This window comes from Peromyscus eremicus, chromosome 1 (genome assembly GCF_949786415.1).
Source record: "Peromyscus eremicus chromosome 1, PerEre_H2_v1, whole genome shotgun sequence".
NCBI lineage: Eukaryota > Metazoa > Chordata > Mammalia > Rodentia > Cricetidae > Peromyscus > Peromyscus eremicus.
The window spans coordinates 194,710,078-194,737,124 of record NC_081416.1 but is presented as its reverse complement, the minus strand read 5'-3'; the positions used below and the strand labels follow the sequence as shown (position 1 = coordinate 194,737,124).

At 48.8% G+C, this 27,047-nt stretch overlaps 3 protein-coding genes across 5 annotated transcripts; all 3 read left to right on the top strand.

Annotated features, from left to right (window-relative positions):
• The first annotated feature begins 4,128 nt into the window (after positions 1-4,128).
• Zscan22 (zinc finger and SCAN domain containing 22) lies at positions 4,129-11,433 on the top strand. 3 transcript variants are annotated; one of them, XM_059245172.1, is made up of 4 exons: positions 4,129-4,237; positions 4,353-4,463; positions 6,131-6,611; positions 9,367-11,433. In XM_059245172.1, exons 3-4 carry the CDS (start codon positions 6,209-6,211, stop codon positions 10,431-10,433), a joined length of 1,470 nt encoding a protein of 489 aa, XP_059101155.1. In that variant the 5' UTR covers positions 4,129-4,237; positions 4,353-4,463; positions 6,131-6,208; the 3' UTR covers positions 10,434-11,433. The 3 variants fall into 3 exon arrangements, with proteins under 3 accessions (XP_059101155.1, XP_059101164.1, XP_059101169.1); XM_059245181.1 differs by lacking the exon at positions 4,353-4,463 and having other exon boundaries at positions 4,140-4,237; XM_059245186.1 differs by lacking the exons at positions 4,129-4,237; positions 4,353-4,463 and having other exon boundaries at positions 5,847-6,611.
• An 8,072-nt stretch (positions 11,434-19,505) lies between these two features.
• Positions 19,506-23,736, top strand: Rps5 (ribosomal protein S5). Its single transcript, XM_059245240.1, has 6 exons — positions 19,506-19,636; positions 20,407-20,515; positions 22,474-22,683; positions 22,813-22,941; positions 23,449-23,547; positions 23,620-23,736. The coding sequence occupies exons 2-6, from the start codon at positions 20,408-20,410 to the stop codon at positions 23,686-23,688; spliced, it is 615 nt and encodes a 204-aa protein (XP_059101223.1). The 5' UTR covers positions 19,506-19,636; position 20,407; the 3' UTR covers positions 23,689-23,736.
• A 1,443-nt stretch (positions 23,737-25,179) lies between these two features.
• Positions 25,180-26,758, top strand: Rnf225 (ring finger protein 225). Its single transcript, XM_059245200.1, has one exon. It carries the CDS (start codon positions 25,180-25,182, stop codon positions 26,155-26,157), a length of 978 nt encoding a protein of 325 aa, XP_059101183.1. The 3' UTR covers positions 26,158-26,758.
• Positions 26,759-27,047: the final 289 nt, after the last annotated feature.

Here is a 27,047-nt window from a genome sequence, read left to right as displayed (position 1 = left end):
TTTTTAAGATTATTTATTATATATACAACATTCTGCCTTCATGTATCCTTGCACGCCAGAAGAAGGCACCAGATCTCATTATAGATGGCTGTGAGCCACCATGTGGGTGCTGGGAATTGAACTCAGGACCTCTGGAAGAGTAGCCAGTGCTCTTAACCTCTGAGCCATCTCTCCAGCCCAACTTCATGGTTTTATCTCTTTATAAAACTGACACAAGGGCTGGAGAGATGGCTCAGAGGTTAAGAGCACTGGCTGTTCTTCCAGAGGTCATGAGTTCAATTCCCAGCAACCACATGGTGGCTCACAACCATCCATAAAGAGATCTGGTGCCCTCTTCTGACCTGCAGGTGTATATGCAGACAGAACACTGTATACATAATAAATAAATAAATCTTTTAAAAAAAAATTAAAAAAAAAAGAAAACACACAAATTCATTGTAGCAAAACTTGGAAAATGCACAAGATATTTTAAAACTTCTTTTAAAAAGCATTTAAATTTTTCATGCTTCAGCCATTAAAACATGGTCCTTGCTATTAAGATTTTGCTACTTTTCCATGCAATTTTGGTTTGGGTCTTGGTTTTTGAGACAGGGTTTCTCTGTGTAGCCCTGGCTGTCTTGAAACTTGCTCTGTAGACCAGGCTGGCCTCGAACTTAGAGATCCTGCCTGCCTCTGCCTCTTGAGTGCTGGAATTAAAGGCATGCATCACCACTGCCAGTACAATTTTCGTCTTAAATGTGTATGCACACATATATACACAGTGTACTTTGAATCTTCAACATAGATGTGGTGTGTGTGTGTGTGTGTGTGTGTGTGTGTGTGTGTGTGTGTACAGTTCTCATTTTCTCATTTAAAGGTTTAGAATGAGAAAACCCTCTTTCTCTTTTAACATGCTTTGTCCTATATTTTGAGCATTTTCCCTAATGAACTTCTTGTAGCTTTATTGCTGGAGGATTATAACATTGTGCCCTCCATCTAGTTATTTTACCAACCTTTTCTCAAAGGGGCCTGGGTGTTTCCTATACATTTCCTGTAGGAGTATGAATGGGTATCACATCTGTGGAGGGCAGTTCATCAGTTACTAAATCATATGAATGTTTTCTCAGCAAACCTGCTGGGAATGAATCCTACAGGATTTATTTGTACACATGCAGATAATTTGTATAAGGATTTTTTAAAATAAGAATTTCAAAACAAGTCTACCATGGTTTGTGACAGAATAGAGATCACAGCCCTAGTGGAGACTACCCTTATTAATGAGGGAGAAGTCTATATGACACCTTAAGGGAAACAAGCAAGATGTAAAACCTTATATAGTATTTTTCATGTGTAGAAAGGAAGCATTTGCTTATGTATATTCATGCACAGAATCTCTGAAAGGGTGAAAAGTAAGTAGATGTACCATCTGCCCTTGGGGAGGAATTGGGGGAAGCTGAGGTGAGAAATAATTTGCACCCTATCTTTTATATTTTTTTGGAATTTTGAAATATGTAAAAGTATTACCAGTTTAAAAAAGTAAGTTTAATGGAAACTTCAATTCTTTTTTATTAAAGTAAGTTTTAAAATTTATTTCATTGTTTATTGTCTGCCTCATCCTCCCAGAATTTCCATATGAATAGGAACCCCAGTGTGTCTTTGTCATAGCTGTTCTGTGTACACCTAAATGTGTGTTCATTTAGCAAAATGAGTTGCATGTAAAACAGCTTCAACTCTAAAGGTGAAAGGGCTAGAATGCAATGCACGTATAAACTTCCTAGTTCCCGTGTCCTTTCCCTGTATTAGTCAACCCAACACAAGTTTATGAGAGCCCCAACATGTTATGGCCAACAGCCAAGTACTTCAGATAGACCTTGAACTGGCAATGATCCCCCTGCCTCTACCTCCGAACATTACAGATGTGCATCCTCACTCAGCTTGTGGGCAGCCTCTTTACAAATGCATATATGTTAAGGCATGGCATGTGCCTTTAATCCCAGAGGCAGGTGAGTCTTTGTGAGATCAAGCTTGCTCTACATATTGAGTTCCAGGTTAGCCAGGGATACATAGACTTTATCTCAAAAAATAAAAATAAAAAGTAATAGTGGGCATTCTTAGCTAGGCCAGAATTCATAGACCCCCTGATTTGGAACAAACCTATATTCCTTCCCATACATTCTAGGCTCACCCACTTTCATGCTTACTGACCTCTGCTATCCATTCTTTGAGCTATAAACTCATTTTTTAACCTCAGAGTTCTTCCCTCCCCGTCCAAAAAATAGGTGGTACATGAAGGGTTCTGGCAGACCTGAGCATGACAAACACAGGCCAGAGCATGGCAAATGTGGTACCATCATGCTAAACCATTAGATTACATTCCGAAAGCTAGCTACCAAGGTCTGTTCCCTTATTTGGTCACTTTGTTATGCCTGATACATTCCTGAGACTGATCACCAAGGTCCAATAAAAAATCAAGGTTCAGCAATAAATATTCATTATTTTGAGTAGCCTAATTAAAATGCCCAATCAGAACTAATCGACACGTCCTAGCTCATTCCCTCTTAAAATTAACACGTGCAAAGCTATTTTCTGCTGTTTCAGCCCAGTTCATGTTATTCCACCTTGTCTCTGCCTTGCTGAATAATGGATCTCTGCATTTGGTTTGTGCTTGGAAATTGGTGTTTAGTTGTGGTATGTGCTCAATCCAGGGTCAAGAGGGGAGCACCCTGCAGTATGCAGGTCCCTTCAGTACACCCACCTACTTTATACACATTGCATACATTATTAGAAAATACTTGTTCTTGTTCATCTTAGACTGAGTTTCATGGTGTGGTGCCCAGCCCATAATATTTATCAAATGCCTGATCAAGCAGTCTTCCGTGTTGTTACTCCCTTTTCCAGATAGGAAACAGATCCTAAGTTGAGTAGTGATGGTCTCAGCAGAGGTCAAAGTTGGTTTGATCCTGTATCTGTTAGGATATCTGAAAGAGGGGTGGGCACAGGGCAAGTCCATGCCCTGGGAGTCTGCTCAATACCCTTGCCTCTATTGGTGTATCAAAGGGATTCTTTACCTTCTGAGAATCTCTGTGAGGAACTGAATTTTGAAATGCTGTTCTAGCGATTTTCTCCTTAGAGAAGTCACTGCCTTGAATCTTTCTGTTACCTGCACCGTCCGCATACAGGCAACCTGTTATTGCTGTCTTTGAAATTTGGCAGCATGGAGCTGAGACCGTAACACACATTGTTAAACGGCACCCTGTTTGCTTTGGATGGAGCTCAAAGATAGGCAAACTCATCAACAGTTTCAGCAAATCCCAGCAGTAATCGCCTCTGAGACAAGAGCCTTACCTAGAGCCGGGAGCTGTCCGTGGTTCTGAAATGTCCTAGCCCTGAGCTGTCTGTCTCACATGGTTAGTACTGGTTGGCTAAGACTGGTTAAATTCAAATAAAATGACAAAGGCTGAGAAGGGTTATAGCTTGGGACTTAGGGTTGTGCTTAATGTGAGTAAATCTCTGGATTCCCCAGCACCAAAAAATAAGCCAACTATGGCTGACAAGACGGCTAAGTGGGTAAAAGCAGTTGCTGCCAAGACTGAGTTTGATCCCAGGAACTCACGTCGTAAAAGGAGAGAACTGACTTCCACAAGCTGTCTCCTAACCTCTTCACTCGCATCATAGCACATACACCATCACCACCACCACCACCCACGCACGCACGCACGCACACACACGCACTAAATAAATGTGATTTTCTTTTAAATTATGTATATGGATGTTTTGCCTGCTTGTGTATCTGTGCAGCACTTGTGTGCCAGGTGCCTGCGAAAGCCTAAAGAGGGCACCAAAACCCCTGGAACTGCAGTTAGATGGTTGTGAGCCATCAGATGGCCCTCATTCGCCTGCACCGTGCATGCTCCAACTTCCCGCGCATCCCACTCATAGCCACCTCTGTCCCAACAAACACCAGCCTGGGTTCGGTACCCCAGATCCCGCATCTGGCACGCAGGCCTACAACTCCCAGTGGGGCCAGGGACTTGGCGCTTTGCTTTCTGGGACTTGTAGTCCCGGTGACGCACTCTGTGGCCATGCGCCTGCGCTAGGCATGTTGGGAGTTGTGGTCTCTGGTCACGAAGGCGCCTGTGTGTTCGTCATCAGGGCGCCTCCGGAATTGTCTGCTGGGAGTTCTGGAGACCCGGTGAGAGCCGGAGCCCTGGCTCCGAGGGCTGAGAGCTGCGAACGCCCACGCCGAAGCTGACGGTCTGTGAGTAAGGATAGACAGAGTGTGGGACGGACTGACTGAAGTGTGGGACGGCTGACGAGTATAAGACGGACAAACAAAAAGTGGGACTGACCGACCGGTTGTATGTGCCCGACAGGTTGTGCTGTGTCTGATGCATGCATCTTGGCCTTGTAATTCACGTCGAGTGAAGCGACTGAAAGAAAGAGTTCTTTGATGGACTTTGTAGGTGGGCTGTGAGACAGAGCCAGTGAGTTTGTGACTGAGTTCAAGTGTGAGTGAAATCCTCTGTGTCTGTTTGAGGTGCTGACTGAAATGTTCCTCCTGCCTCCCAAGCACTGGGTGTACACCACCGACACCAAATACTTGAGCCGCTTTTATTCCATCCTAAAATATGTGTTAATTGAGCTGGCCAGTGAGCCCTGGGGATCCGCCTGTCTCTGCTTTCCTCTGTGCTGAGGTTGTGGACCTGCACAGCCGTGCTGGGCTTATGAGCCCCGGGGATCCAAACTCAGGTCATGCTTACTATGCAAGCACCTGACCCGACTGAACCATCTCCTTTGCCCTGTTGAAGTTACTTTATTCTTTCGTTTTATAATTACGTTTTTATGTGTATGAGTGTTTGACCTACATGTATGTCGCTGTACCAGATGCATGCCTGGTGGAAACCAGAAGAGGATGTCAGATGACCTGAGATTGGAATTAAAGATAGTTGTGAGCCACTATGTGGGTGCTAGGAATGGAACCCAAGTCTTCTGAAAGAGCATTCAGTGGTCTTTACTGCTGAGCCATCTCTCCAGCCCCTAAGTAGATTTTTTTTTTTTAACATGTGGCACCCAAGTGGAGAGCAAATGACAATATGCAAGAGTCAGTTCTCTCCTTCCATCAATGTGGTTCCTGCACCTTTACCTTCCCATTGCCTGGATGTGGTTCCTGCACCTTTACCTTCCCATTGCCTGCCCCCTCCTTTTTTAACTTTATTGAATTTGTTATTTGATAATTTCATACATGTTGGCATGCATTATCATTACTATAAACCACCCCCCCATCTTACTCCTATCCCTGTTAGCCTCCTCCTCCTTACAGATCTTCCCACATCATGACTGTTTTGTTTTTAAGACCTACTAAATTTAAACAAGAATCATCTGTGATCATAGGTTTGAAACTCTCTGCTGGCGCTTAGTGAGTTCCTCCCTGTTGTATATTTTGTTTTTTGATTTTTTTGTTTTTCATTGGTTGGTTGGTTAGTTGGTTGGTTGGTTTGATTTGGTTTTTGGTGAGTGCTCTATCTGCATGTGTACCTGAATACCAGAAGAGGGCACCAGATCCCATTATAGATAAGTGAGCCACCATGTGGGTGCTGGGAATTGAACTCAGGACCTCTGGAAGAACAGCCAGTGCTCTTAACATCTCAGCCATCTCTCCGGACCCTGTATATTTTGAATGCATGGAACCACTGAACATCATTCTCTGCTCTTGAGTAGATGCTGCCATGGTCATTACACTCATCTTTTTCTGTGTGAGAATGAGTGGCTTGGTGGGAAGCACCTTTACCTGATAATCCATTTCACCGGCCCAAATAAATACATTTAAAAAAGAAGCAAGGTAGGGGACTAGAGAGATGGCTCAGTGGTTAGAAGTCCTGGCTGCTCTTCAGAGGACCTGGGTTCAATTCCCAGCACCCACATGGTAGCTCACCACTGTCTGTAATTGCAGCTCCAGGAGTTCTGACACCTTCACACAGACACACATGCAAGCAGAAACACCAGTGCACATACAATAAAAATTAAAAAAAAAAAAAAGAAGCAAAGTAGTCAGGCATGGTAGTGCATGCACTGAGGAGGATGAGGCAGGAGGATGGTGAATTGGAGGCCAGTCTGGCTACCTCAAACCTGCACCTCCCCTCCCTCTTTTCAGATGGTGAAGCTCTAACATTTCTGCAGACCCAATTCTGAGGCTCCAGCCATCCCGTGTCTCACTGAGTTCATCTGCCCAATGGCCATCGCCAAGTGCCCTCAGAGCCCAGTACTCTGGGAACAGGACAGCTTCCTTCAGGTGAAGGTGAAAGAGGAGGAAGAAGCTGGCCTCTCCCAGAGCCAGGGATCCCCCCCTAGCCCTACTGCCCATCCTGAGGCCGCACGCCTCCGCTTCCGGCACTTCCGCTATGAGGAGGCATCCAGCCCCCATCAGGCGCTGGCACAACTTCGAGAGTTATGTTGCCAGTGGCTGAGGCCAGAGTCGTCCTCCAAAGAACAGATGCTGGAGTTGCTGGTGCTGGAGCAGTTCCTGGGTGCACTGCCCCCTGAGATCCAGGCCTGGGTGGGGGCTCAGTGCCCGAGGAGTGGAAAAGAGGCTGCCGTACTGGTGGAGGATCTGACTCAACTGCTGGACAAGAGAGGTAAGGAGGAGCAGCAGGCAGGTAGTCGGTCACAGAGAGCTCCGGCACAGCCTGCCTAGAATATAGGAGGTCAAGCTCTACTTAGGGATTGCTCGCTCAGGTGTTCATTCTCACATTGGTACCTTAGCCATGGTTACAAGTGACCGAATCCCAAGCAATTAAGGGTAAAGGGCTTAGATATAGCGGTATCCAGAAGATGCACTCAGGGAGCACTGGACACTCAGGCTGCTTGATCTCACCCACTGTCACATTCTATATCTCCATTCAGTCTGGGTTTTTCTACATTAGCTTTATTTTATTTTATTTTTCTAAAGACAAGGTCTCTTGTACCAAAGCTAACTTCAAATTTGCTACATAGCTGAGCATGACCTTGAACTCCTGACCCTCCTGCCTCCACCTCCCAGATGCTGGGATTACAGGCATGTGCCACCACACCCAGCTTTAGATGGTACTGGGGATCAAACCCAGGGCGTCCATGCATGTAGGTAAGCACTCTGCCAGCTGAGCCACATCCCTGGCTTATTAGCATCTCCCCAAGGAGAACAAAGGTAGCCCATTGGCCCCTGACTTGTTCATTACCCAAGTGGACAGGGAAAAAACAGCAAGCAGTGTCTAGTGTGAGCTTCACTGAACCAGTCAGCTCCTGTGTTTGCCTTTGGACAGTCAAATCCCAGGAGCTAATAGTGAGCCTGGGGCACTTCCCCGAAGGAAGTATGGGCTACTGGCCCAGATGAAATGACTGGATGCCTTGAGCAAGGGGGAGGGGGAAAGAAATAAGTACCCCTGAGTATCCTCTTGTGGCCTTCCCTGTGCTAGCCTACAGGATCTGGGGGCGGTTAGATGGCTCTGAACTAGAGTGGGTACTTGCCATTCAAGGAGACTCACACCTGTATGCCATGCCCAGAGAAATCTGGTTGGATGCAGGGACCCAAGCACTGTACATTCTAGTCCAGGAGCTTCTAGAGCAAGTCCCAATCTGGCTGCAAGTACAAGTCCCTCAGAATCTCTACTAATCCTGTGATTTTATCCACTTATTCATTTATTGAGACCGGGTCTTACTATGTAGCTCTTGGCTTGGAACTACTATATAGTACTATGGCTTGGAACAAGCTGTATAGACCAGCTGGCCTTGAACTCAGAGATCCTCCTGGCTCTGTCTCCCAAGTGCTGGGACTAAAGGCATGCTTGACCATGCATAATCCTGTGATCCTGTACCTGGAACTCAATACCTCTGCTGGGCCTCAGTCTCCTCATCTACAGTGGAACCACTAAGTACCTCCTTCTGAAGAGGAAATGAAGCAGTTGGAAGTTACACAATGCACTTGGAGTCTAGCACATAACAAAACCTTTATAAGCCAGCAGCCCTGGCAAACCGGCAGTATCACAAACTAGGTCCAGATGATGGCAGTGTTAAAGCTTAAGGATTAACAACTTGGCGGCTCAAAGTCTGGGGTTAGAGCCCTGTTCCTGAGTCTACTCAGCCCAAGTGTAGACTAGAACAACAGCTACTGCATCCTTCTCTGACTCATCCCTAGGATTCATCTGTAAATGTTGCCAGATGAAGTATCCTCAGATAACCTTTGCACCCATGAAGGGTGGGGCAGTGCAGGTGTGCCTTTACCTCCTATTTACTCAGATCTGGGAGTTTCAGAAGCAAATCACCCACTAACCATAGCAGCAGATGTCTACCTAAGAGTTCTGCTGTGAGAAATGACATCATGGGCATCTGGATTGATTCTGATTTAGCCGCTATTCCCAAAGACAGCTGTTGACTTTAAGGAACAGAGCCTGGACTCACAGAACTTGGCACTGCCCAAGATTGCCGGGAGGAGATGCACAGGTATCTGACAAGGCCTAGCTCCCTCCACTCTTGTTTCTTTCAGATCTTGTCCACATGAAAGTTTTCCTTTTGGCATTTTAGCCAGATCAGGAGCCTTGACAAGATGGATGGCTTGATTGGGTGAGGAAAAATCAGAACCATGATGCAGTTTAGGGTAGTATAAGAGTACAGCCCTGAATCCTTTTTCTTACCCAAGACACCGAAGGGGAAACTTCTCTGTAACATGAAATCTAAAAGGTCTTTTAATAAAAAAAAAAAAAAAAAAAAAAAAAAAAAAAAAAAAAAAAAACGGGTACCAGATTATTGGGGTAAATGATGAAAGATCAAAGATCAGAGAGACAAAGGAACAAGCTACAGCCACCACCTTTTACCTCACCAACTCCTCAGCCTGAAAAAACTTCTAATTCCTGTCTCCTCATGCCTTACATATCTTTCTCTGCCCAGCCATCACTTCCTGGGATTGAAGGCGTGTGTGCTTCCCAAGCAAAGGCATGAGATCTCAAGTGCTGGGATTAAAGGCCTGTGATTCCCAAGTACTGGGATTAAAGGCGTGTGCCACCACTGCCTGGCTCTATTTCTTTCCTAGACTGAGTCAATCTCATGTAGTCCAGGGTGGCTTTGAACTCACAGAGATCCAGACAGATCTCTGCCTCCCGAGTGCTAGGATTAAAAGTGTGTGCCACCACTGTCTGGCATCCATGTTTAATCTAGTGGCTTGTTCTGTTCTCTGATCTTCAGGCGAATTTTATTAGGGTATACAATATATCACTACACTCCTCTTTGGGAATGAAGCCATATGACAAGAGTGATCCACATCTCCCCTTTCAGAATGAGTGAGCAGGTCCTCAAAAGGATGGAGAGGCTTGTGTGATGATCTGTGGTGGGGGAGTAACAGTATGATTTGAATGATTTCAGGATGGGAGCCAGGAGTGGAACATGAAGAGGCAAGTTGCAAACAGAGCAGCACAGATGAGTTACAACCACCAGACATGGCCACTGAAACACTAATAAGAGGCGTTTCCCCCAAATCCACCTTTGCCCACACTTGTAAGCCTGAGAGCCAGTCACAGCTCCTAGGAGCACTCTGGATGAAGTCTGCTGCCCAAGAGGTGGATTTCAGAAAAGACCTGGAGCCTCACACAGATGCCCCCAAAGACCAGCCTGGCCAGGAGTCTGATGCCTCAGGAAACAGTTCCAACATGTGGCCCAACTTCCCTCCCCAAGACAAGTCTCCTGCAGAGGAGAAATTTGGCCCATTGTATGGTTATGGGACGGTAGCTCCAGATACATACTTAGGAAAGAAGCCCTCCAAGTATGGAGAGTGTGTGAGAACATTCCAGAATGCTTCAGCCCTGGAGGCCCACCAGAAGAGCCACTCTCAGAAGATGCCCTATGCCTGTACTGAGTGTGGGAAGGCCTTCAGCCGGAGCACCCACCTTGCCCAACACCAGGTTGTCCACACAGGAGCAAAGCCTCATGCATGTAAAGAGTGTGGGAAAGCCTTCAGACGAGTCACCCACCTGACACAGCACCAGCGCATCCACACTGGGGAGAAGCCCTATAAGTGTGAGGAGTGTGGCAAACCCTTCAGCCGCAGCACCCACCTCACGCAACATCAACGGGTACACACGGGGGAGCGGCCCTATGAGTGTGATCTGTGCGGCAAAGCCTTCAGCCAGAGCACCCACCTGACGCAGCACCAGCGCATCCACACTGGGGAGAAGCCCTACAGGTGTGATGTGTGTGGGAGAGCCTTCAGTGACTGTTCAGCTCTGGTCCGGCACCTGAGGATCCACTCCGGAGAGAAGCCCTATCAGTGTAAGGATTGCCCAAAGGCCTTCGCACAAAGCTCGTCCCTCATTGAGCACCAGCGTACTCACACGGGGGAGAAGCCTTACAAATGCAGTGACTGTGGGAAAGCTTTCAGCCGCAGCTCAGCACTCATGGTACACCTCAAGATCCATATCACTGTGCTTCAGTGACTGGAAGCACCATAGCACAGCCTCCCTCAGAGGCTTGACATCTAAGAAACCCTGAATTCCACAGGAGCCAGGGTCCCCACTGGTTGGTAACTGTGTCGCCGGCCCAGTGTCTAAGGGCAGACTGGGGCCATCTGGGAACAACTCTACATTTGAGAGGCCAGGTGAAGTCCCCTAATGAACACAGAGATTCAGACCAATTGAGGAAGCTTCTAGAAGCTTCCTATTGCCCTTTCTATCCCACTCAGGCTGGTCCCAGAGAAAAGACACCTGAGCTAAGAATCTGCATGGGTTCTTGGAACCAGAACAAGTAAAGCTGCTGTCTGTCTGGGCTCAGGTGACCCAAGATCCTCTATGTAGGAAGACTTAAGCTTCATGTTCTCACATGGCTACTGTTCTTGCCAGTTCCTGCACTGTTCAGCTTGGAAAGGACATCTTCCAGGCCCACTCTGTGCCTTCCTACCTGCTTCCCCACCACATTAATGTATGCCTAACTCCAAGACAGACACGAGAGGCTGCCTCTCCCATGAAGCCCTCTCCATGCCATCCTGATCGTGTTTCCTTCCCTGTTTTCATCCACAACAGTACTTGACACTTGCCCAATCTCTGTCTTTTCCTCCCACATCTTCCTTTCGCATCTCATAGACTCCAGCCCTGTGGATTCACCTCAGGTTCATCTCTAATCCAGCCCCTCCTCCAGCATCACTGTCTGTGAGCTCTGATTGCCTCCCACTGGATTTTTATCAGGGTCCTTTCTCAGCCCTTCCTGCCTTCATTCCGTCCCCACCCACTTTCTTCCTGCTGCAAGCTGCTACCCAAATCATGTTGTGTCATTCCATGGCAGGAAGTTGTCCAGTGAGTTACCTTTTCAGCAAACCTTGTTGAGTGAGGTACAAATATGCCAGGATATGTGTCACTTTGGCCCAAGCAATTGATCTGGTTATCCTCAAATGCGTATATGAATGTTTGTCTTTGTCTCACGGTGATGTAAAAATGGTTTCAAAGTACTGGTCGGCCTGTTGGACAAGCTACAGTCCTTGCCTGTTGTCTGTTTGCTCCAAAGCTGGCCTCCTCTCGCCTCTTCCACTCCTGTAGCCTCACCTCCCACATGCCAGCCCTGCTTTCTCCCACCTGTGTGCCTTTCTACTCTCCCTGGAACCCTCATTCCCTCTCTCCTCTCTGATATCTCAGATGTCCTTGAGAAGCTTCCCCAGCCATTTTGAGCTGACTTCATCTTGCCTGACACTCTCTTGCTGCTGTGGTGCCCCATTCATAACTGTCTTAAACCTCTGACCATGTCATTGTACTTGCACTTCTTACAGAATGCACAGGCCAGCGCTCCCAAGGACACAAAATAGCTCATGCTGTGGACACAGTGCACAAGATGCTCAAACCCTTTCCAGTGTCTCCAGGATGAGTGTGACCAGTACCTCCCTTGGGTAGTTACTGTCCTCCACCCATGTTTTCTTCATAAAGACATTTGTGGAAAAGCCTCTCTTCCCACATAAGCCCAGCTGCAGTAGTCAAAACAACATGGCTATACTGAGTCTTCTTTGCCTTGGGTGCCATAGACTTAGGGATGCCAGCACTCTGTCCTAAAAGCATAACCTGTTTACTCTGCCTGCCTTCGTTTCCCTCAGAAAGATGATCCCCTAGCTCTTGTGCCTCCTGACTAACATGGGTGACTTCAGAAGATCCTCAGTCTTGGATCTACATGAGCTACTGTATCTAGACCATTAGCATAATTCATTCTGTTTCCCGGAGCCTCCCATGTCTCCTCTTATGGCCTCATCTGATGGACTATCACATACAAGAACAGAGACCACCAGGAGAGCTGCAAACTGGAGAATTTCAATAAAAATACTGAAATTCCTACCACATGGGTAGAGATTGCATACAGGTTGGGCTGCTCCAATGTCTGCATTTGCTTCTGTGTGGCCAGTGGAGGGAGTCCTCCAGTCAAAGGTCACACTGCAGGCCCATACACAGGGCTACTCCACAGAGGGGTTAGATGCAGAGTATTTAGGTAGGACTGAGAACCCACCCCCAGTTTGCAGGATTACAGGCCCCTGTGTATGTGGTAGAGCTGTGTCCTGGGGTGGAAACAATGCATGAATACAAAGTTCACACATACAGGCCTTCTCTTCCCAAGGTAGTCTGTGATACTGAAAGAGACAGCTCAGGCCAGACAGGCTGCCACCCACTGGGCTCTGATCTCTAGAACACAGAGCTTTCAGGTCTTTAGACCCAAGGCTCTCAGACCCAGGGCCAAGAGCTGTAACGCAGGCTGCTGTGGAGGGTGAAGAAATCCCCATACCAACTGCCACCGAGATCGGAGGAATACAGACATCTAGGCCCACACAAGAGCTCTAACACTGATAAGGCCGAGGCTGGGGATACTCAAGGTCTTTGCAAGGACTGTAACACTAGGGGGCGCCCGTCGGCTGCTGTTCTCACAAGGTTTAAGCGGCCTGCAGACAAGTAACAAGGGAAACGCTACCAAGACGAGCACATGAATAGTGTCTAATAGCCTACCCACGGTTCTATCTGGGTAAAGCAGGAGCATCACAGATGACTGATGATTAACACAAAAGTGCCTAGTCCGAGGCAGCCTCATCTCTTCGGGTCACAGGTCAACCTTACCCCAACTGACAGTCCCAAGCTCAAACCTAGGTTGTCTGTCCTATAGTATACACGCAGTGAGAAGGAGGATGTAGACACCACAGGACATAAGTGTCCTTTTTGTGCAGGCGTGAGTGCCTTCTGCACCTGTGTGTGTCTCTTCATGGTCTCTCCGTGCGCACTTGGAACTACAGTGTCAGACTGCCCTTACAGTGAAGTGCAGGCGAGAAACAAAGAACATTTAGAAGAGAAAATTAATTACTTGAAGGACATCTGAGAGCAGCACTACAGCTTGCAGGAAGGGCAATAATGGGTTCCTCCAGCCTCTTTGAGATGAGGACATTGCAGCTGAGTCTGAAGCAGACAGAAAATGTCTTAAGGCAACTGGAAAGGGAAACAGCAAATGCAAAGGCCAGGTGGCGGGATGTGAAGCAATGGCTCGCGGGGAGGGGGACGGGGCTGTTCCCAGGCTTTGGCCACCAGGAAGTAGGTGCTCGGCTCTCAAGAGCCCCTAGACGGCCACATCAGTAATAGGCCCAGCACCTCCCTTCATGAGTTTCCATCTCCCAGCCACTGTAGGGTCCAGGAAGCCAGCAGATCGGTACAGAATTGAATGTCCAGAGTGCAAACGCGAGACAAGACCTGGAGCAAAAGGTTCGGGCTGCAAGTGTGCTGTTTCGCGCCTCCATCCTAATACCACGCTTGGGGAGGAGATGGCGGCCCCATTAAGGGCCCGAAGGTTTCCGTTTTGAAGACCAGAGCAGCAGGACTGGACAGAACGCCACATACTCATTAGCAGCTGCCAGCACCAGATCGCATAGGGCCTCAGGGCTTGGGACCTGGGGGGGGGAGGGGGACCGCAATGCCTGGTGGGAAATGTAGTCCTGGGGAATCCCTCCTGTATGCTAATTGAGGGAGGAGGGGCTGTATGTCTTGGTAACAGGGTCAGGTGATCCCCTGCCAACCCATAAATGGATCATTAACCTGCCTTATCAAGAAGATAGTGACTGCCAGGCTCAGGTAAAAATTAGAAGACTCCTGGAAAGTACTAAGATATCCCAGTGAACAGGCCCTCCACGCTGGTGAAATCTGGTCTCTAGGTGGAACCGACCACTGAGTATCAAAGTTCCCTTGATAACTAAGTGCAGCCAGTGTGAAGAACAAAAGCCCCCTAGGTTGCATGAACCCTATTTATTCTCCTGGTCGTGGATAAAATGGCATGGCCAGGCCAACTGCCTTTTGTCAATTCTCATAATGCCCCCTCCCCGTCCTGTGATTTCTGCCTTCATCACATTTGTTATTTTAAGACAAGATCTCATATAGTTCAGGCTGACCTGGAACTCACTGTGTAACCAAGGATAACGAATTTCTGATTCTCCTGCCTCCACTTCCCAGGTGCGGGTATTACAGGTAAGAACTATCACACCTGTCTATACCAGAATGGTGAATGCTGGTCCTAAAGAGACGGCTCAGTGGTTAAAAGCACTGGCTGCTCTCCAGAGGATATGGTGGCTCAAGGCCTTTAATCCCAGCACTCCAGAGGCAGAGGCCAGAAGTTCTTTGTGGAGTTTGAGGCTAGCCTGGTCTACATGGTGAATTCCAGGCCAGGCAGGGCTACATAGTGAGACCCTGTCTCAGAAACCAAAACAAACAAAACAACAATAAAGAAAAAAAAAAAAGACAGAAAGTAAAATATTTCCAGTCTATGTTGTTATTCCTATGCTCAGGATACTGCCCAGTGAGTCAGTGGACTTGCTGATGTCTGCAAGATGCAGGACTCAGCTCTAGCACCACATCTGCCTGCATGCCACATCTGCCTGCATGCCACCATGCTCCTCATCATGATGACAATGGACTGAACCTCTGAAACTGTGAGACACCTCAATTAAATATTTTCTTTGTAAGAGTTGCCATGGTCATGGTGTCTCTTCACAGCAATAAAAACCTAACTAAGACAGGGTGCCACCAGCCAAAACAAAGGATTCCACAAAAGGAGAAAGTAGAAACTTGATAAAGCCATGAGTTGAACTGAAGCATGGGCAAATTATGTGTGGCTGCCTTGCTGAAGAAAATCTCTCTCTGACGCAAGCAACCTGTTATTGTCTATAAATCCTCTGGGAGGAGAGTGGCCTCATAAAGCACCCCCCCTAAGCCAGGCGGTGGTGGCGCACGCCTTTAATCCCAGCACTCGGGAGGCAGAGCCAGGCGGATCTCTGTGAGTTCGAGGCCAGCCTGGTCTACCAAGTGAGCTCCAGGAAAGGCGCAAAGCTACACAGAGAAACCCTGTCTCGAAAAAAAACAAAAAATAAAAATAAATAAATAAATAAATAAATAAATAAATAAAGCACCCCCCCTCCACCCTTCCTTAGCAGAAAGAGTATCCTGGTAATCATAGCTCTGGACAGTTTGAGGGCAATGGCCATGTTCTGCCCAGAGGACAGAATTCCACAATTCTCTGCTTTGAAGTGCTTTTCCTGTAACAAGTTTGCCTCCTGGCACTTGAACTGCCTTTTAGGAACCTTTCCCCTGCTGGGTTGCCTCACCCAGCCTTGATGCAGGGAGAGGAGCTTGGTCCTGCCTCAACTTGGTGTGCCACACTTTGTTAATACCATAGGAGGCCAGCCCCTTTCTGAACAGAAATGGAGAAGTGGATGGGGGGGGGGGGGGTAGATGGGAGGTGGGAGGAGGGAATGGGTGGAGAGGAGGGAGGGGAAATTGCAGTATGTAAATGAAAAATGTAATTTAAAAAAACAAAACAAAACAAGTATGCCTCCCACGTCCAGCCATGGTTGGACATGCTGCTTGGTTACAAGAACAAAGGCCCAGAGCAGTGGGAATGGTCAGCTTGTCTGCCATGGAGTCTACAGAGGGGGAGACAGACCGATGCTGCAGGAGCTCAGGGAGCAACAGAGATGCCTGTCATTGATTCATTCTGTGGTCTTTTTTTTTTTTTTTTTTTTTTTTTTACATCTACTAATCTCTTTTGTGGGTGTATGCTGAACCATCTCACCAACCCCATTTTGCTTGCTTGTGTGTCCTTAAGATGTATTTATTGTGGTGGGGAGGGATACATATTCAACAGCATACATGTGGAGATTAGAGGACAATTTTGGGCGAGTTGTCTCTTTCCACCTTTTTATTTTTTTTCTTTAATTTTTCAAGACAGGGTTTCTCTGTGTAACAGCCCTGGCTGTCCTGGAACTCACTCTGCAGACCAGGCTAGCCTCAAACTCGCAGAGATCCACCTGCCTCTGCCTCCCAAGTGCTTGGGATTAAAGGTGTGCGCCACCATCGCCCGGCTCTTTCCACCTTCTTTTGAGGTAGGTTTTCTTGTGTCTGCCACTGCATGGCCAATGCTCCTGTTTCCTCATCCCATCTTATTACAAGTAATAACATGATTATGCAATATGCAGAATCTCCTTGCAAGAGGTTGATGAGCAGAGTAAATTCTTCCCTAGGTCATGCCAGGTCCATAAAAAAGGACCAAATTTAGGCACCTGCAGAGCTGTGGGAGACACAGTGCAGGGAGGACAGGTCAGGTGAGATAGGAGACTTCATGTTCTAGAGGCAGCCTCTTTAACTCTCGTCCTTCCCTTCTTTTGCTGAGAAACCATTTCTTCATCTCTCTAGCCTATCATGCTATGTAAAATGGGGTGTCTGTGTCATAAGGTTGTCCTGAAGAATAAATGATCTGTATTGTCTATATAGAGTTTGCAAGGGGTTTACCACAGGATGAGTCCAACTAGGAAGGGACCAATGAATGAGGAGGGCTGGCAATCCAGATTGGCACCATAGAGCTGTCAGGAGTCTCTCCAAGGTGAGATGGACGCAAAGGCCAATCAGGGCAGAGATGGGTTTCTAAGGCATTTTAGTTTCCTGTGAATGGTGACTTAGAACAACAGCAATTTATTTCATAATTCTGAAAGCCAATAGTTTAAAAATCAAGGTACTACAGGATCCTATGCCCCATGGAGGCTGGAGGAAAGGATGTTTTCATACTAATTCCAATTTTTTTTTTTTTTTTTTTTTGGTTTTTCTGCAGTTCTGCTTCTGCCTAAAAGTGTTCTTGTTAACTGAAATATGTCAACCCAGGATATGGTTTTTGTGCTTAAAAGCTCACCCTGAGAAAGGCTTGGGGCTATACTGGGATCCCACCCAGGATAGTCATCAGCTGGTAATAAAGACTTTCTATTGGCTTAAATCTGTGTCCAAGTATTTTTCTTTGATGGATAACCCACAACAGTTGGGAGGCAGAAGCAACAGATGTGGTGGTTCACGCCTTTCGTCCCAGTATTCGGGAGGCAGAGCATGCACATCTCTGAGTTTGAGGCCAGCCTAGTCTACAGAGCAAGTTCCAGGACAGCCTCTAAAGCTACACAGAGAAACACTGTCTCGAAAAATAAAAATAAAATAAAAAAAAGAATCTTAGGGGTGCTCTAATCCCAACTTTTCATTTTATTCTATTTTGAGACAAGGTTTCTCTGTGTAGCTTTGGAGCCTTTCCTGAAATTCATTCTGTAGCCCAGGCTGGCCTTGAACTCACAGAGATCCTCCTGCCTCTGCCTCCATGAGTGCTGGGATTAAAGGCGTGCACCACCACCACCACCACCACCACCACCACCACCACCACCACCGCCGCCGCCCGGCCTCTAATCGCAACTTTTGAGAGGCAGAGACAGGCAGATCTGAGTTCAAGGCCAGTTGGGTCTACACAGCAATTTGCAAGCTAGCCACAGCTACATAATGAGACTTTGTCTCAAAATATTAATAATAATTCTAACTGCTTTGGTTGTTGCTTTGAAGTAGAATCTCCTGTAGCCCCAACTGGCCTTAAACTCACTGTGTAGTAGAAGGTGGTCCTGAACTCTCAGTTCTCCTGCTTCTGTTTCCCAAATGCTGGGGTGTCAGGTGTGCACCACCACCCCTGGCTTGAGCAAACTGAATTTTACCTTTGCAAGTCAATTTCTGGAGTGCTTCTCTAAACCTACGGGCCATATTCAGGAGCTCCTCACTTCATGAGGTCTATAAAAATGCCCATTATCAACCATTATGGTGAAGCCACAGCTTTCAAGGTAGGGTAACACTCCGCTCCTCCCCAGCCCCACTCCCAAAACAACCACAAGCAAGGCACAGCCTTAAAATCTGCAGCTCAGAGACTGGCTAACTAGGTAGGACTCCTGACAATCCCCTTTTCCCTCCGACCCCACACATAAGGCTTGAACTGAGATCAGAAGGAACTTTTTTTTTAAAGATTTATTTATTTATTTACTATGTATACAGTGTTCTGCCTGCACCCCAGAAAAGGGCACCAGATCTCATTACAGATGGTTGTGAGCCACCATGTGGTTGCTGGGAATTGAACTCAGGACCTCTGAAAGAGCAGCCAGTGCTCTTAACCTCTAAGCCATCTCTCCAGCCCCCAGAAGGAACTTATATCCCAGCAGACGCCCTGAGAAAGTTCGGGAGCTATCCGCTCCCAGACCTGACCTGTTCATAAAGACCATTTTAAGAGTAGTTGGGGAAGAGGATAGAGGCGTGTGTAGGGTGGTTAACTTATTTCTGTATGGTGACTATATCCCATTCTGTCCTTAGGCGATAAATGCAGAGGTCAGCCTAGTTAAAAGAACACACCTGTGCCTGGCGGTGGGGGCACACGCCTTTGATTCCTGCTCCAGAAAGGCAGAGGCAGGTGGATCTCTGTGAAGTTCGGCCCAGCCTGGTCTACAGAGCGAGTTCCAAGACAGCAAGGGCTACACAGAAAAATCCTGTCTGGAAAAAGCAAAACAACAAAAAACACCTCAGTCTGCAGGCAACGAGTCCCGGTTATAAACATCAAGTCGTTGGGATTTCAGATGAAGTTGTCACCCGAGAGATCCTCGGTGCCGACAATCTCACCGCCCTCCAGAACTCGCTCCATGTAACCCTCCCCCGGGCGGGTCACACAGCTGCTGATTGGTAGTCAGCGTCTCGTGCCCTGAGAAAAAAAAGGCCGGCCAGGAGAAGCCAGAGTGCTTAAGATGGAAGTGGTCCCATACCGGAAGCCTGGGACACGCCGAGCCCCGCTGGCCAGGAAGGTAGAGAGGGTGGGGCCGATGCTTGCGACCCCGGATCAGTGGTGACCACCAGACCCGACCCCACCATTTTGTCGAGAAATACTGAGCCGACCTGGCTGCCTTCGCTAGGAACCCACGGTCCCTGGCGCCTTGGCTTTGCAGCCCGTTTGCCGTGAGCGTGGACTGGACGTCTGCCCTTTTTAGATATGGCGGTGTTCGTTTCGCGGACGTTTCTGCGCATGTTCACCGACTCACAAGCTCGGCAGGTACTTCAGACATCCGCCAGAAGATGGTTGTGGCGCAGTTTCTGAAAGTGCACATGCTCTGTACGGCTCAAAGGGCGCGTCTCCTCCTAACTCCCCATTGGTCCAGGAGCACGTTTGTTCCTCTGCGCATGCGTTCCTGCCTCTGACCCGGAAGTTTTCGCTTCACTTAAAAGCGCCGGCCCGCAGCGCGCGGCCTCTTCCTGTCTGTGCCAGGACGGCGCGTGGTCCACGCCGAGCGACCGAGAAGCCCGGTCTGCGCCCTCAGGTGAGGCTGCGGAGGGGCCCGGAGTTCCAAAGGGACGGCCCTGTGTGTTCTGAGGGACATTGGGGACCCGGAGGCGGCACCCGAGACCTGGGCCTTCCCGTTTGGACCTCACCTTTCCCTCCGGAAAAGAGTGTCCAGGAAACTCGCCCCGGCCGGTTACTCTTGCCCCGTTTGCAGTGTTGGCTCCATGCTTTTAACACTCGGCACCCTAGGAAAGTCACTTGGATTCTAGGGCTATATAGCGACCGAACATCTAGTTCCTCCTAGTTTTCTAGTGATCCTTTTGCTCAGTACGCGTTTTGTTCCATAACAGCCCCTAGCGTCTCCATAGAGTCAGACAAGGAAGGAAACACTTGTATTGATTATCTCTCTGGATCCATACGGTGGTCCTTATTCCCATATGTTACTCATGGACTGCTAGTTGCTTTTCGCAGGATGGACGCTTTATAAATGCACACTGGGAGTTTGATACAGGATATGTGCCGATGGGTGTCTGCATGGCTTCATGAGCTATATCATACTGCGTTCCGTGTACCCGCTGTTTAGCTGGGTGACTGTCGGGACCTAGACCTCGGGTTCCTGAGTAAAGAGCAGGTTCTTTCTACAGCTCAGTCGTTTTCCTAGGTTTGGAGGGATGTTCAAAGCTTTTGGGTTCCCTTTTGCTACACAGTTTCCCACAAAGTGGAGGTTAGTCTCGAGAGTTTGGGGTAAATATGACTGTTCTAGGGTGGATGAACAATAACGGTTTCTTGTTGCTATCCCGTCCCCAGAATGACGGAGTGGGAGACAGCCACACCAGCGGTGGCAGAGACCCCAGACATCAAGCTCTTTGGGAAATGGAGCACTGATGATGTGCAGATCAACGATATTTCTCTACAGGTAAAAGGAACTTGGTGGTAGTCTTTTTGGCTTTTGATTGAGAGCAGATGTGGATTCTTCCAGTTCAGAAAAGGACATATGACATCTAGGTTTAAACCGGTTCATGTTTATGACAAGCTAGAAGAGCAATAACTGGACAGCCATATCCTTGCCTTGTTACAACCTATACCAAAAGTTGTTACAGTGTATTGTAAGTTTTTTTTTTTCTTTTCTGAATCCATTGTCTTTTGAGACAGAGCCTTGGCTATGTAGCCCTGGTTGGCTTGGAACTCGATAGAGATCCTCCTGCCTCTGTTCCCCAAGTGCTGGAATTAAAGACATGTGTTAAATACATCTGTCTTTGTATCATTTTGCATTCATATGTTCAGTTGGCAGTATCTTCTGTTGAACAGACCACTTCAACCAACCTGAACAGTGTTGGCACCCTTGTCAAAGTCAGTTGGTAAGCTGGGCATGGTGTTGTGTGCCTGAACTGCTGCTTTCAAGCTGAAGCAAGAGGATTTTGAGTATGAGGCCAGTTGTAGCTACATAGTGAGATGTCCCTACTGCCCCCCTCCTAAGTGTCAGTTGGCTCTGGGTGTGTGGGTGCTATTTAATGGCCGTGTTAGTATATGTGCAAATTAAAGTGGTTGTGCTGGTTCTCTTTTTTGCACTCATATCCCTTTTGAGAGAGTCTCATATAGCTCAGGCTAGCCTGAAACCCACTACTATATAGTGGAAAGAGCTAATAATCATCTTGTGCATTCTGCACAAATGCTGGGATTGTAGGCATATATCACCATACCCAGGTTTACACACTGCTGGAAATTGAACTCAGGTTTTTGTATGTGCAAGGCAAGCACCCTAATGACTTCAGCTACATCCTAAGGCTCACTTGTCCCTTTTGTTCAAAGAAATTAAATTAAAGATGCCACAGAATGGGCCTGTGCAGGGGCTCTGCTTGTAAAGACAGTTGCTACTAAGCCTGACAACATAAATTTAACCCTTGGAATTCACAGATAGGAGAAAACTGATAGCTGTAAATTATCCTCTGACTTCTATACATACATAACATGCACAAAGTAAATAAAGGAGAAAGGTATACAACAGGACCCAGGTATTCAAAGTATATTCAGGCTTGTCTGGTGGGTCTTTACTTTGTGCGTTTGTTTACAGAGGTCTGCGATCTTATTTTTGCTGTTAGGGATTGAATTCAGGGCTTTTCACATGCTAGGCCAGCTACCACCTAACTAACTGCAATGTGTACATGCCCAGGAACTTCTTAGCTAAGGGGTAAGATTGTAAATGTTTTCTGTCTCACAGGTCACATTGAATCTCAATTATTTTTTCTCTTTTTATGTATTTATTTGTATTTTATGTACGTTGGTGTTTTGCCTACATGTATGTCTGGGTGAGGGTATTGGATCCCCTGGAACAGGAGTTACAGACAGTTGTGAACTGCCATGTGGGAGCTGGGAATTGAACCTGGGTCCTCTGGAAGAGCAGCCAGGGCTCCTAACCTCTGAGCCATCTCTCCAGCGCCCCGCCCCCGCCCCCTTCTTTTTTCCTTTTTTATATGACTTATTGAGAGAGTGTATGTGTCTTACTATGTAGTCATGGCCTACACCATGTTGCCAGAATAATCAACCAAGTGCTGCCAAGTGTCCTGTAGTGCACTGGACACCCCTCTCCTCCAGTAAGGTCTCTGTGTTGCCCTGACTGTGCTGAAAGACACTGTAGACCAGGCTGGTTTTGAACCATTAGTGATCCTCCTGCCTCCCGGGTGTTGGAATATAGAGGTGTGTGTGTGTGTGTGTGTGTGTGACTTCACCAGTCACTTGTTCAGTTCTATTCTCAAGGCTCACATTCACAGCCTGCTGGGGCATGCCATGCCTTGAGCCAGTTCTCAGTCCCCTCCGATGCCCGTCTGAGGCCGGTCCCACCCCTGACTGCCCCTTCATCCTCACTTTGCCACCCAGGATTACATTGCTGTGAAGGAGAAGTATGCCAAGTACCTGCCCCACAGCGCGGGGCGGTATGCCGCCAAGCGCTTCCGCAAAGCCCAGTGCCCCATTGTGGAGCGCCTCACTAACTCCATGATGATGCATGGCCGCAACAACGGCAAGAAGCTTATGACTGTCCGAATCGTCAAGCATGCCTTTGAGATCATCCACCTGCTCACTGGTGAGGTAAGACTGCCCTTGATTCATGCCAAAGCTTCACGGTACATGTGCCAGATTCATCACCTGTGACACTGCCACCTTGCTCTGGGGGAGGTTGGGGGTGGGTGTCAGGCTCATGGCCTCCCTTTCTGCCAGAACCCTCTGCAGGTCCTGGTGAATGCCATCATCAACAGTGGCCCCCGGGAAGACTCAACCCGAATTGGGCGAGCTGGGACTGTGAGACGGCAGGCTGTGGATGTGTCCCCACTGCGCCGTGTGAATCAGGTGAGTCAGGCTTGTGAAGGGCTGGGACAGGAACCACCAGCATGAGTGGGTGGAGTTCTGGCTTGCATGTTTCACCCAGAGCCTCACTTCCTCCAGGAAACCTTCCTGGATTTCCACCCTGTGTGGGCAAATGGAGCCCCAGCCTTCCTCCTAGGTCTGGTTCATTTGTTTTAAACTTGATCCATTTATGAGCCTGTTGAGTGGTGGCACATATCTGTAGTTTTAGCTATTTGAGAGGCACAAGATGGATTTGCTTGATCCCTGCATACCATGGTGACGTCAAGAGCATCTCACACTTTGCTGGCACTTCTTAAGTCTTGTTAGTAGGGGCCCATGGTTTTTTTTTGTTGTTGTTTTAGCCCGCTGTCTGACAGGATGTCTGCTCCCTTGTATCTCATCTCTGGGTGACAGCGTGTAGTGATGAAAAGCGGGTTTCTGTAGAGGTGGGTCCCGATCACTGGGAAGACTGGTACCCTTTGTGGCCTGAGCCCTACCTGTCTTCTCTAGGCCATCTGGCTCCTGTGCACGGGAGCTCGTGAGGCCGCTTTCAGGAACATCAAGACGATTGCTGAGTGCCTTGCAGATGAGCTCATCAATGCTGCCAAGGTGGGTCAGGGCACACGGGTTGGGTGTCTGGGGGCTCACCCACCATTCGGAGCTAACCACCTGTCCTTGCAGGGCTCCTCCAACTCCTACGCCATCAAGAAGAAAGATGAACTGGAGCGTGTGGCCAAGTCTAACCGCTGATTTCCCAGCTGCTGCCTAATAAACTGTGTGCCCTTTGGGAAAGTTCTACCTGCCCTTGTTCTTGTCTGTCATTGAAGGGGTAGGGTGCTTCCCATGCCTATAGGGGATGCTCACCTTCCTGGCATGTTGACCCAGGAGAAATGTATTTCCCTGGCAAGTACCACTCTGGTCTAGTGCTGGTCACAGGGTGTAAGCTCAGTGCCCAGGAATGACCCAGCAATTACTGGGGGTGAGGGGTGGATTGCTGCTACCCTCTGGGTCTGATAAGGGGAAGGGCTGGAGTGCTAAAGATCCATAGTGTATACAGACAATGTTGAGGTTGTGCTTCACATAGTCCCTGTTGGGGCTGGAGAAATGGCTCAGAGGTTGAGAGCACTGGCTGTTCTTGCAGAGGTCCTGAGTCCCAGCAACCACATGGTGGCTCACAACCATCTGTAATGAGATCTGACACCCTCTTCTGGCCTGCAGGCTGAACACTATATACATAATAAATCTTTTTTTTAAAAAGTAGTCCCTGTTAGGTCTGTCTAGTCAAGGTATGATGGGGTCCAGTTTGCTCACTCCCTTAGTGTTTATGTACAGGCTTCACATGTCTCCGGGAGCCCAGCTGTGGAGGCTTTGCACAGTGGTCTATGGCCCTTGTGCGAATGAACTTCCAGCCACCCTTGCATCCATTATAGATCAGACTTGGTGTTCGTGCTAGTAGGAGGGGCCTGGGGGCGGGGTAAGCAGCCAGACGGGTTTGACAGGTACATGGGAACCTGGAGAGGGCTGGCCCAAGGTCAGGTGCCCTCCAGGGAGGGGCACTTGACAGCCTAGTGGCAGACAAGCCAGAAATTGGGGTCAGAACAGGAGAGACTCACCAGGATACTCATCTGAACCAGCATCAACAGGTAAGGTGTCCTGTAAACTTGGCTAGTCATTTCTGTCTGGTGTTAGATCTTACACCCTGGGTTTCCTACTTTGCTTCTCAGCTATTCGGTACCTCTTGTTCCAGAATCTGGTGGACAAGCGACAGGTTCTCAACCTTAATGTTGCGACCCTGTAGGGACAGCTCCTCGTGGTGGTGGCCCCCAACCATAAATTATTTTTTTTTTTTTTGCTACTTCATAACTAATTTGACTACTGTTATGACTTGTAATATGTAGACATCTTTTGCTGTGGTCGTTGGCAACCTTTGTTAATAGGATGCGACCTACAGATTGAGAACCACCGCCCTGGAGTCTACTACTGCTCTTTTTCCTGTGGCGCTACTCTGACTTGGTTTGGTGTGCGTCTTCCCTCTTGCATCTCCCCTAAGAAGATGGATCCTCAGTCTGTTACCTAGTTTATCTCGACTTTGGGGACTGAGAGTCCAGCTAAGGACTCATCTCTGCCTCCTTGGACCCACTCTGCATAACTTTGTTCTCCCTGCTCCCCTCTGAAATCTTACCAACCTGCCACAACCTCCAGATCCCTACTTGAGCCCTTCTCTTCGTAGGTACAATCTGAATGCCCTGTCCTCGGCTTCACTGGTTCCGCCGCCACCGAGCCTCCCAGGGCTCAAGCCCGGGCTCCCCAGGTACCCTCTCTGCACCCACATCCCCTAGCAGAGGCGAAAACGAGGACGCAGAAGAGGAAGAGGGCGATGGCAACCCGGGCGACAGCCCCATCCTGCCCCCTGCATCCCCTATGGAATGCCTTATCTGCGTGTCACCCTTCGACGGCGTTTTCAAGCTACCAAAACGCCTGGACTGCGGCCACGTCTTCTGTCTCGAGTGCCTGGCCCGCCTATCCCTGGCTACGGCGGGGGGCGGTGACGCAGTGGCTTGCCCCATGTGCCGTGCGCCCACACGCTTGGCCCCGCGCCGGGGGCTTCCCGCTCTACCCACGCAGCCAAGCCTGCTGCCTCGCGACGCGCGCGTGGCACCCCCGCGCCAGGGCTCCGTGCGGTTCGACCGCCGTCGAGGGCTCCTGTACCTGCGGCCGCCGCCGCCGTCTCCGGGACCACGCAAGAGCCGCACAGCGCGTGCCCCGCCGCCTCCACCCCCGCTGCGCCTCGGCCGCCCGCTGTCGCGTCGCCTGTCCATGAGCAGCCCTACATGGGCCTTCAACGCGGCTGTGGCTCTGGCCGTGCTGGTGGCCGCGGGCCTCGTTGTCTCTGGCGTCTACATCTTCTTCCTCATCCCTCACGTCACGACCTCCGGCCTTGGGCGGCCTCAGGTCGTAGCTCTGGCCCCCGATCCTAGCTTCTGGCAACCGCCGCGGCCCACACCAATAGCACCCTGGACCCACACCTGGATGCCGCGCCCCACAAAGCCTGAGCTGGACCTGGAAAGTACCCTGCCAGAGGCTACCAAGGACACGCCAGAGCTTGAGGAGGCTACCAAGGACCCAGGGACCCTGGATACACTCCCGGATCAAACACCTAAGGCAGAGACTGACCTTGGCTGGAACCTGCAGGCACAGGATGCTGGGAAAAGGTTGTAACTACAGCAATGAAATGCCTCAATGCTATAAGCCCTGTCTCCTGGCCTGAGGATTTCTGTGTTATCCTGGAGGGCATTAACAGAATGCATCTCTCCAGACTGGGGACTGAAAAGGCACGAACTCTCTCAAACCACTGTAATCATCCCATGAGAATGTCTGATTCCCATGACCATCTAACTGAAGGTACCAGGCCACGCACGATTTTTTTTTTTTTTTTGATTTATTGGAAGACCGTTGTAAGGGTCCTACTGATGATTGCTTCTGAACCATATCCTTGTGTAGGTCTAGTTGGGGTACCCCTGATTCTCGTCTCTGTGGAAGTCCAGCTGGCCTCTCCCCCTGTGACATCTATACAGGACTGTGTCAGGGTGCCTTAGCTTTGATCTTGATGGGATGCACTTCAAATCATCATCACCACAGCCTCCTAAGGGAGACATTCCTGGTCAGCTCTGGGGATGAAGGCTCTGATCCACTCTGATCCACTGGTCCTTTGGACTCACCACAGTGGGGCTGGGGCCCCTATCTTTGGAGTGCAAAACTGATGTTACTATTCTGATTACGTGTCTTGCGCCCACAGCTAGTCTGTAAATTTCAGCACCAGCTCACCTGACAAGGACTCTGACTAGGGGGCCAGGGGTGGCCTGGCTAGGAGTGGGGGGGGCCCTGACTTCTGAAAATTGGTTCTCATTTAGGAAGTATATCCCAAGCTGGTCTGGGAGTTTGATGTCTCCTCCAGACTTTGGTTTCTAGGACCTACTCAGTACCTTGCGGAACAGTTCTGGTCATCACGGCTTGGAGTTAAGGCCTCCCTGTGGCTCAGAATCATTCAACAGGGAAGGAAGGCATGGCCCTCCATAGCTAACATGAGAGATGCTGGTCCTGTGTCCGCT

Bases quoted from the DNA above. Each gene is read 5' to 3' on its own strand.
- Zscan22 (XM_059245172.1), top strand. From the start codon at position 6,209: ATGGCCATCGCCAAGTGCCCTCAGAGCCCAGTACTCTGGGAACAGGAC. The intron at 6,612-9,366 runs GTAAGGAGGAGC...GAATGATTTCAG, and splicing joins TCAACTGCTGGACAAGAGAG to GATGGGAGCCAGGAGTGGAA.
- Rps5 (XM_059245240.1), top strand. From the start codon at position 20,408: ATGACGGAGTGGGAGACAGCCACACCAGCGGTGGCAGAGACCCCAGAC. The intron at 22,684-22,812 runs GTAAGACTGCCC...CCTTTCTGCCAG, and splicing joins TCCACCTGCTCACTGGTGAG to AACCCTCTGCAGGTCCTGGT. The intron at 22,942-23,448 runs GTGAGTCAGGCT...TGTCTTCTCTAG, and splicing joins CACTGCGCCGTGTGAATCAG to GCCATCTGGCTCCTGTGCAC.
- Rnf225 (XM_059245200.1), top strand. From the start codon at position 25,180: ATGCCCTGTCCTCGGCTTCACTGGTTCCGCCGCCACCGAGCCTCCCAG.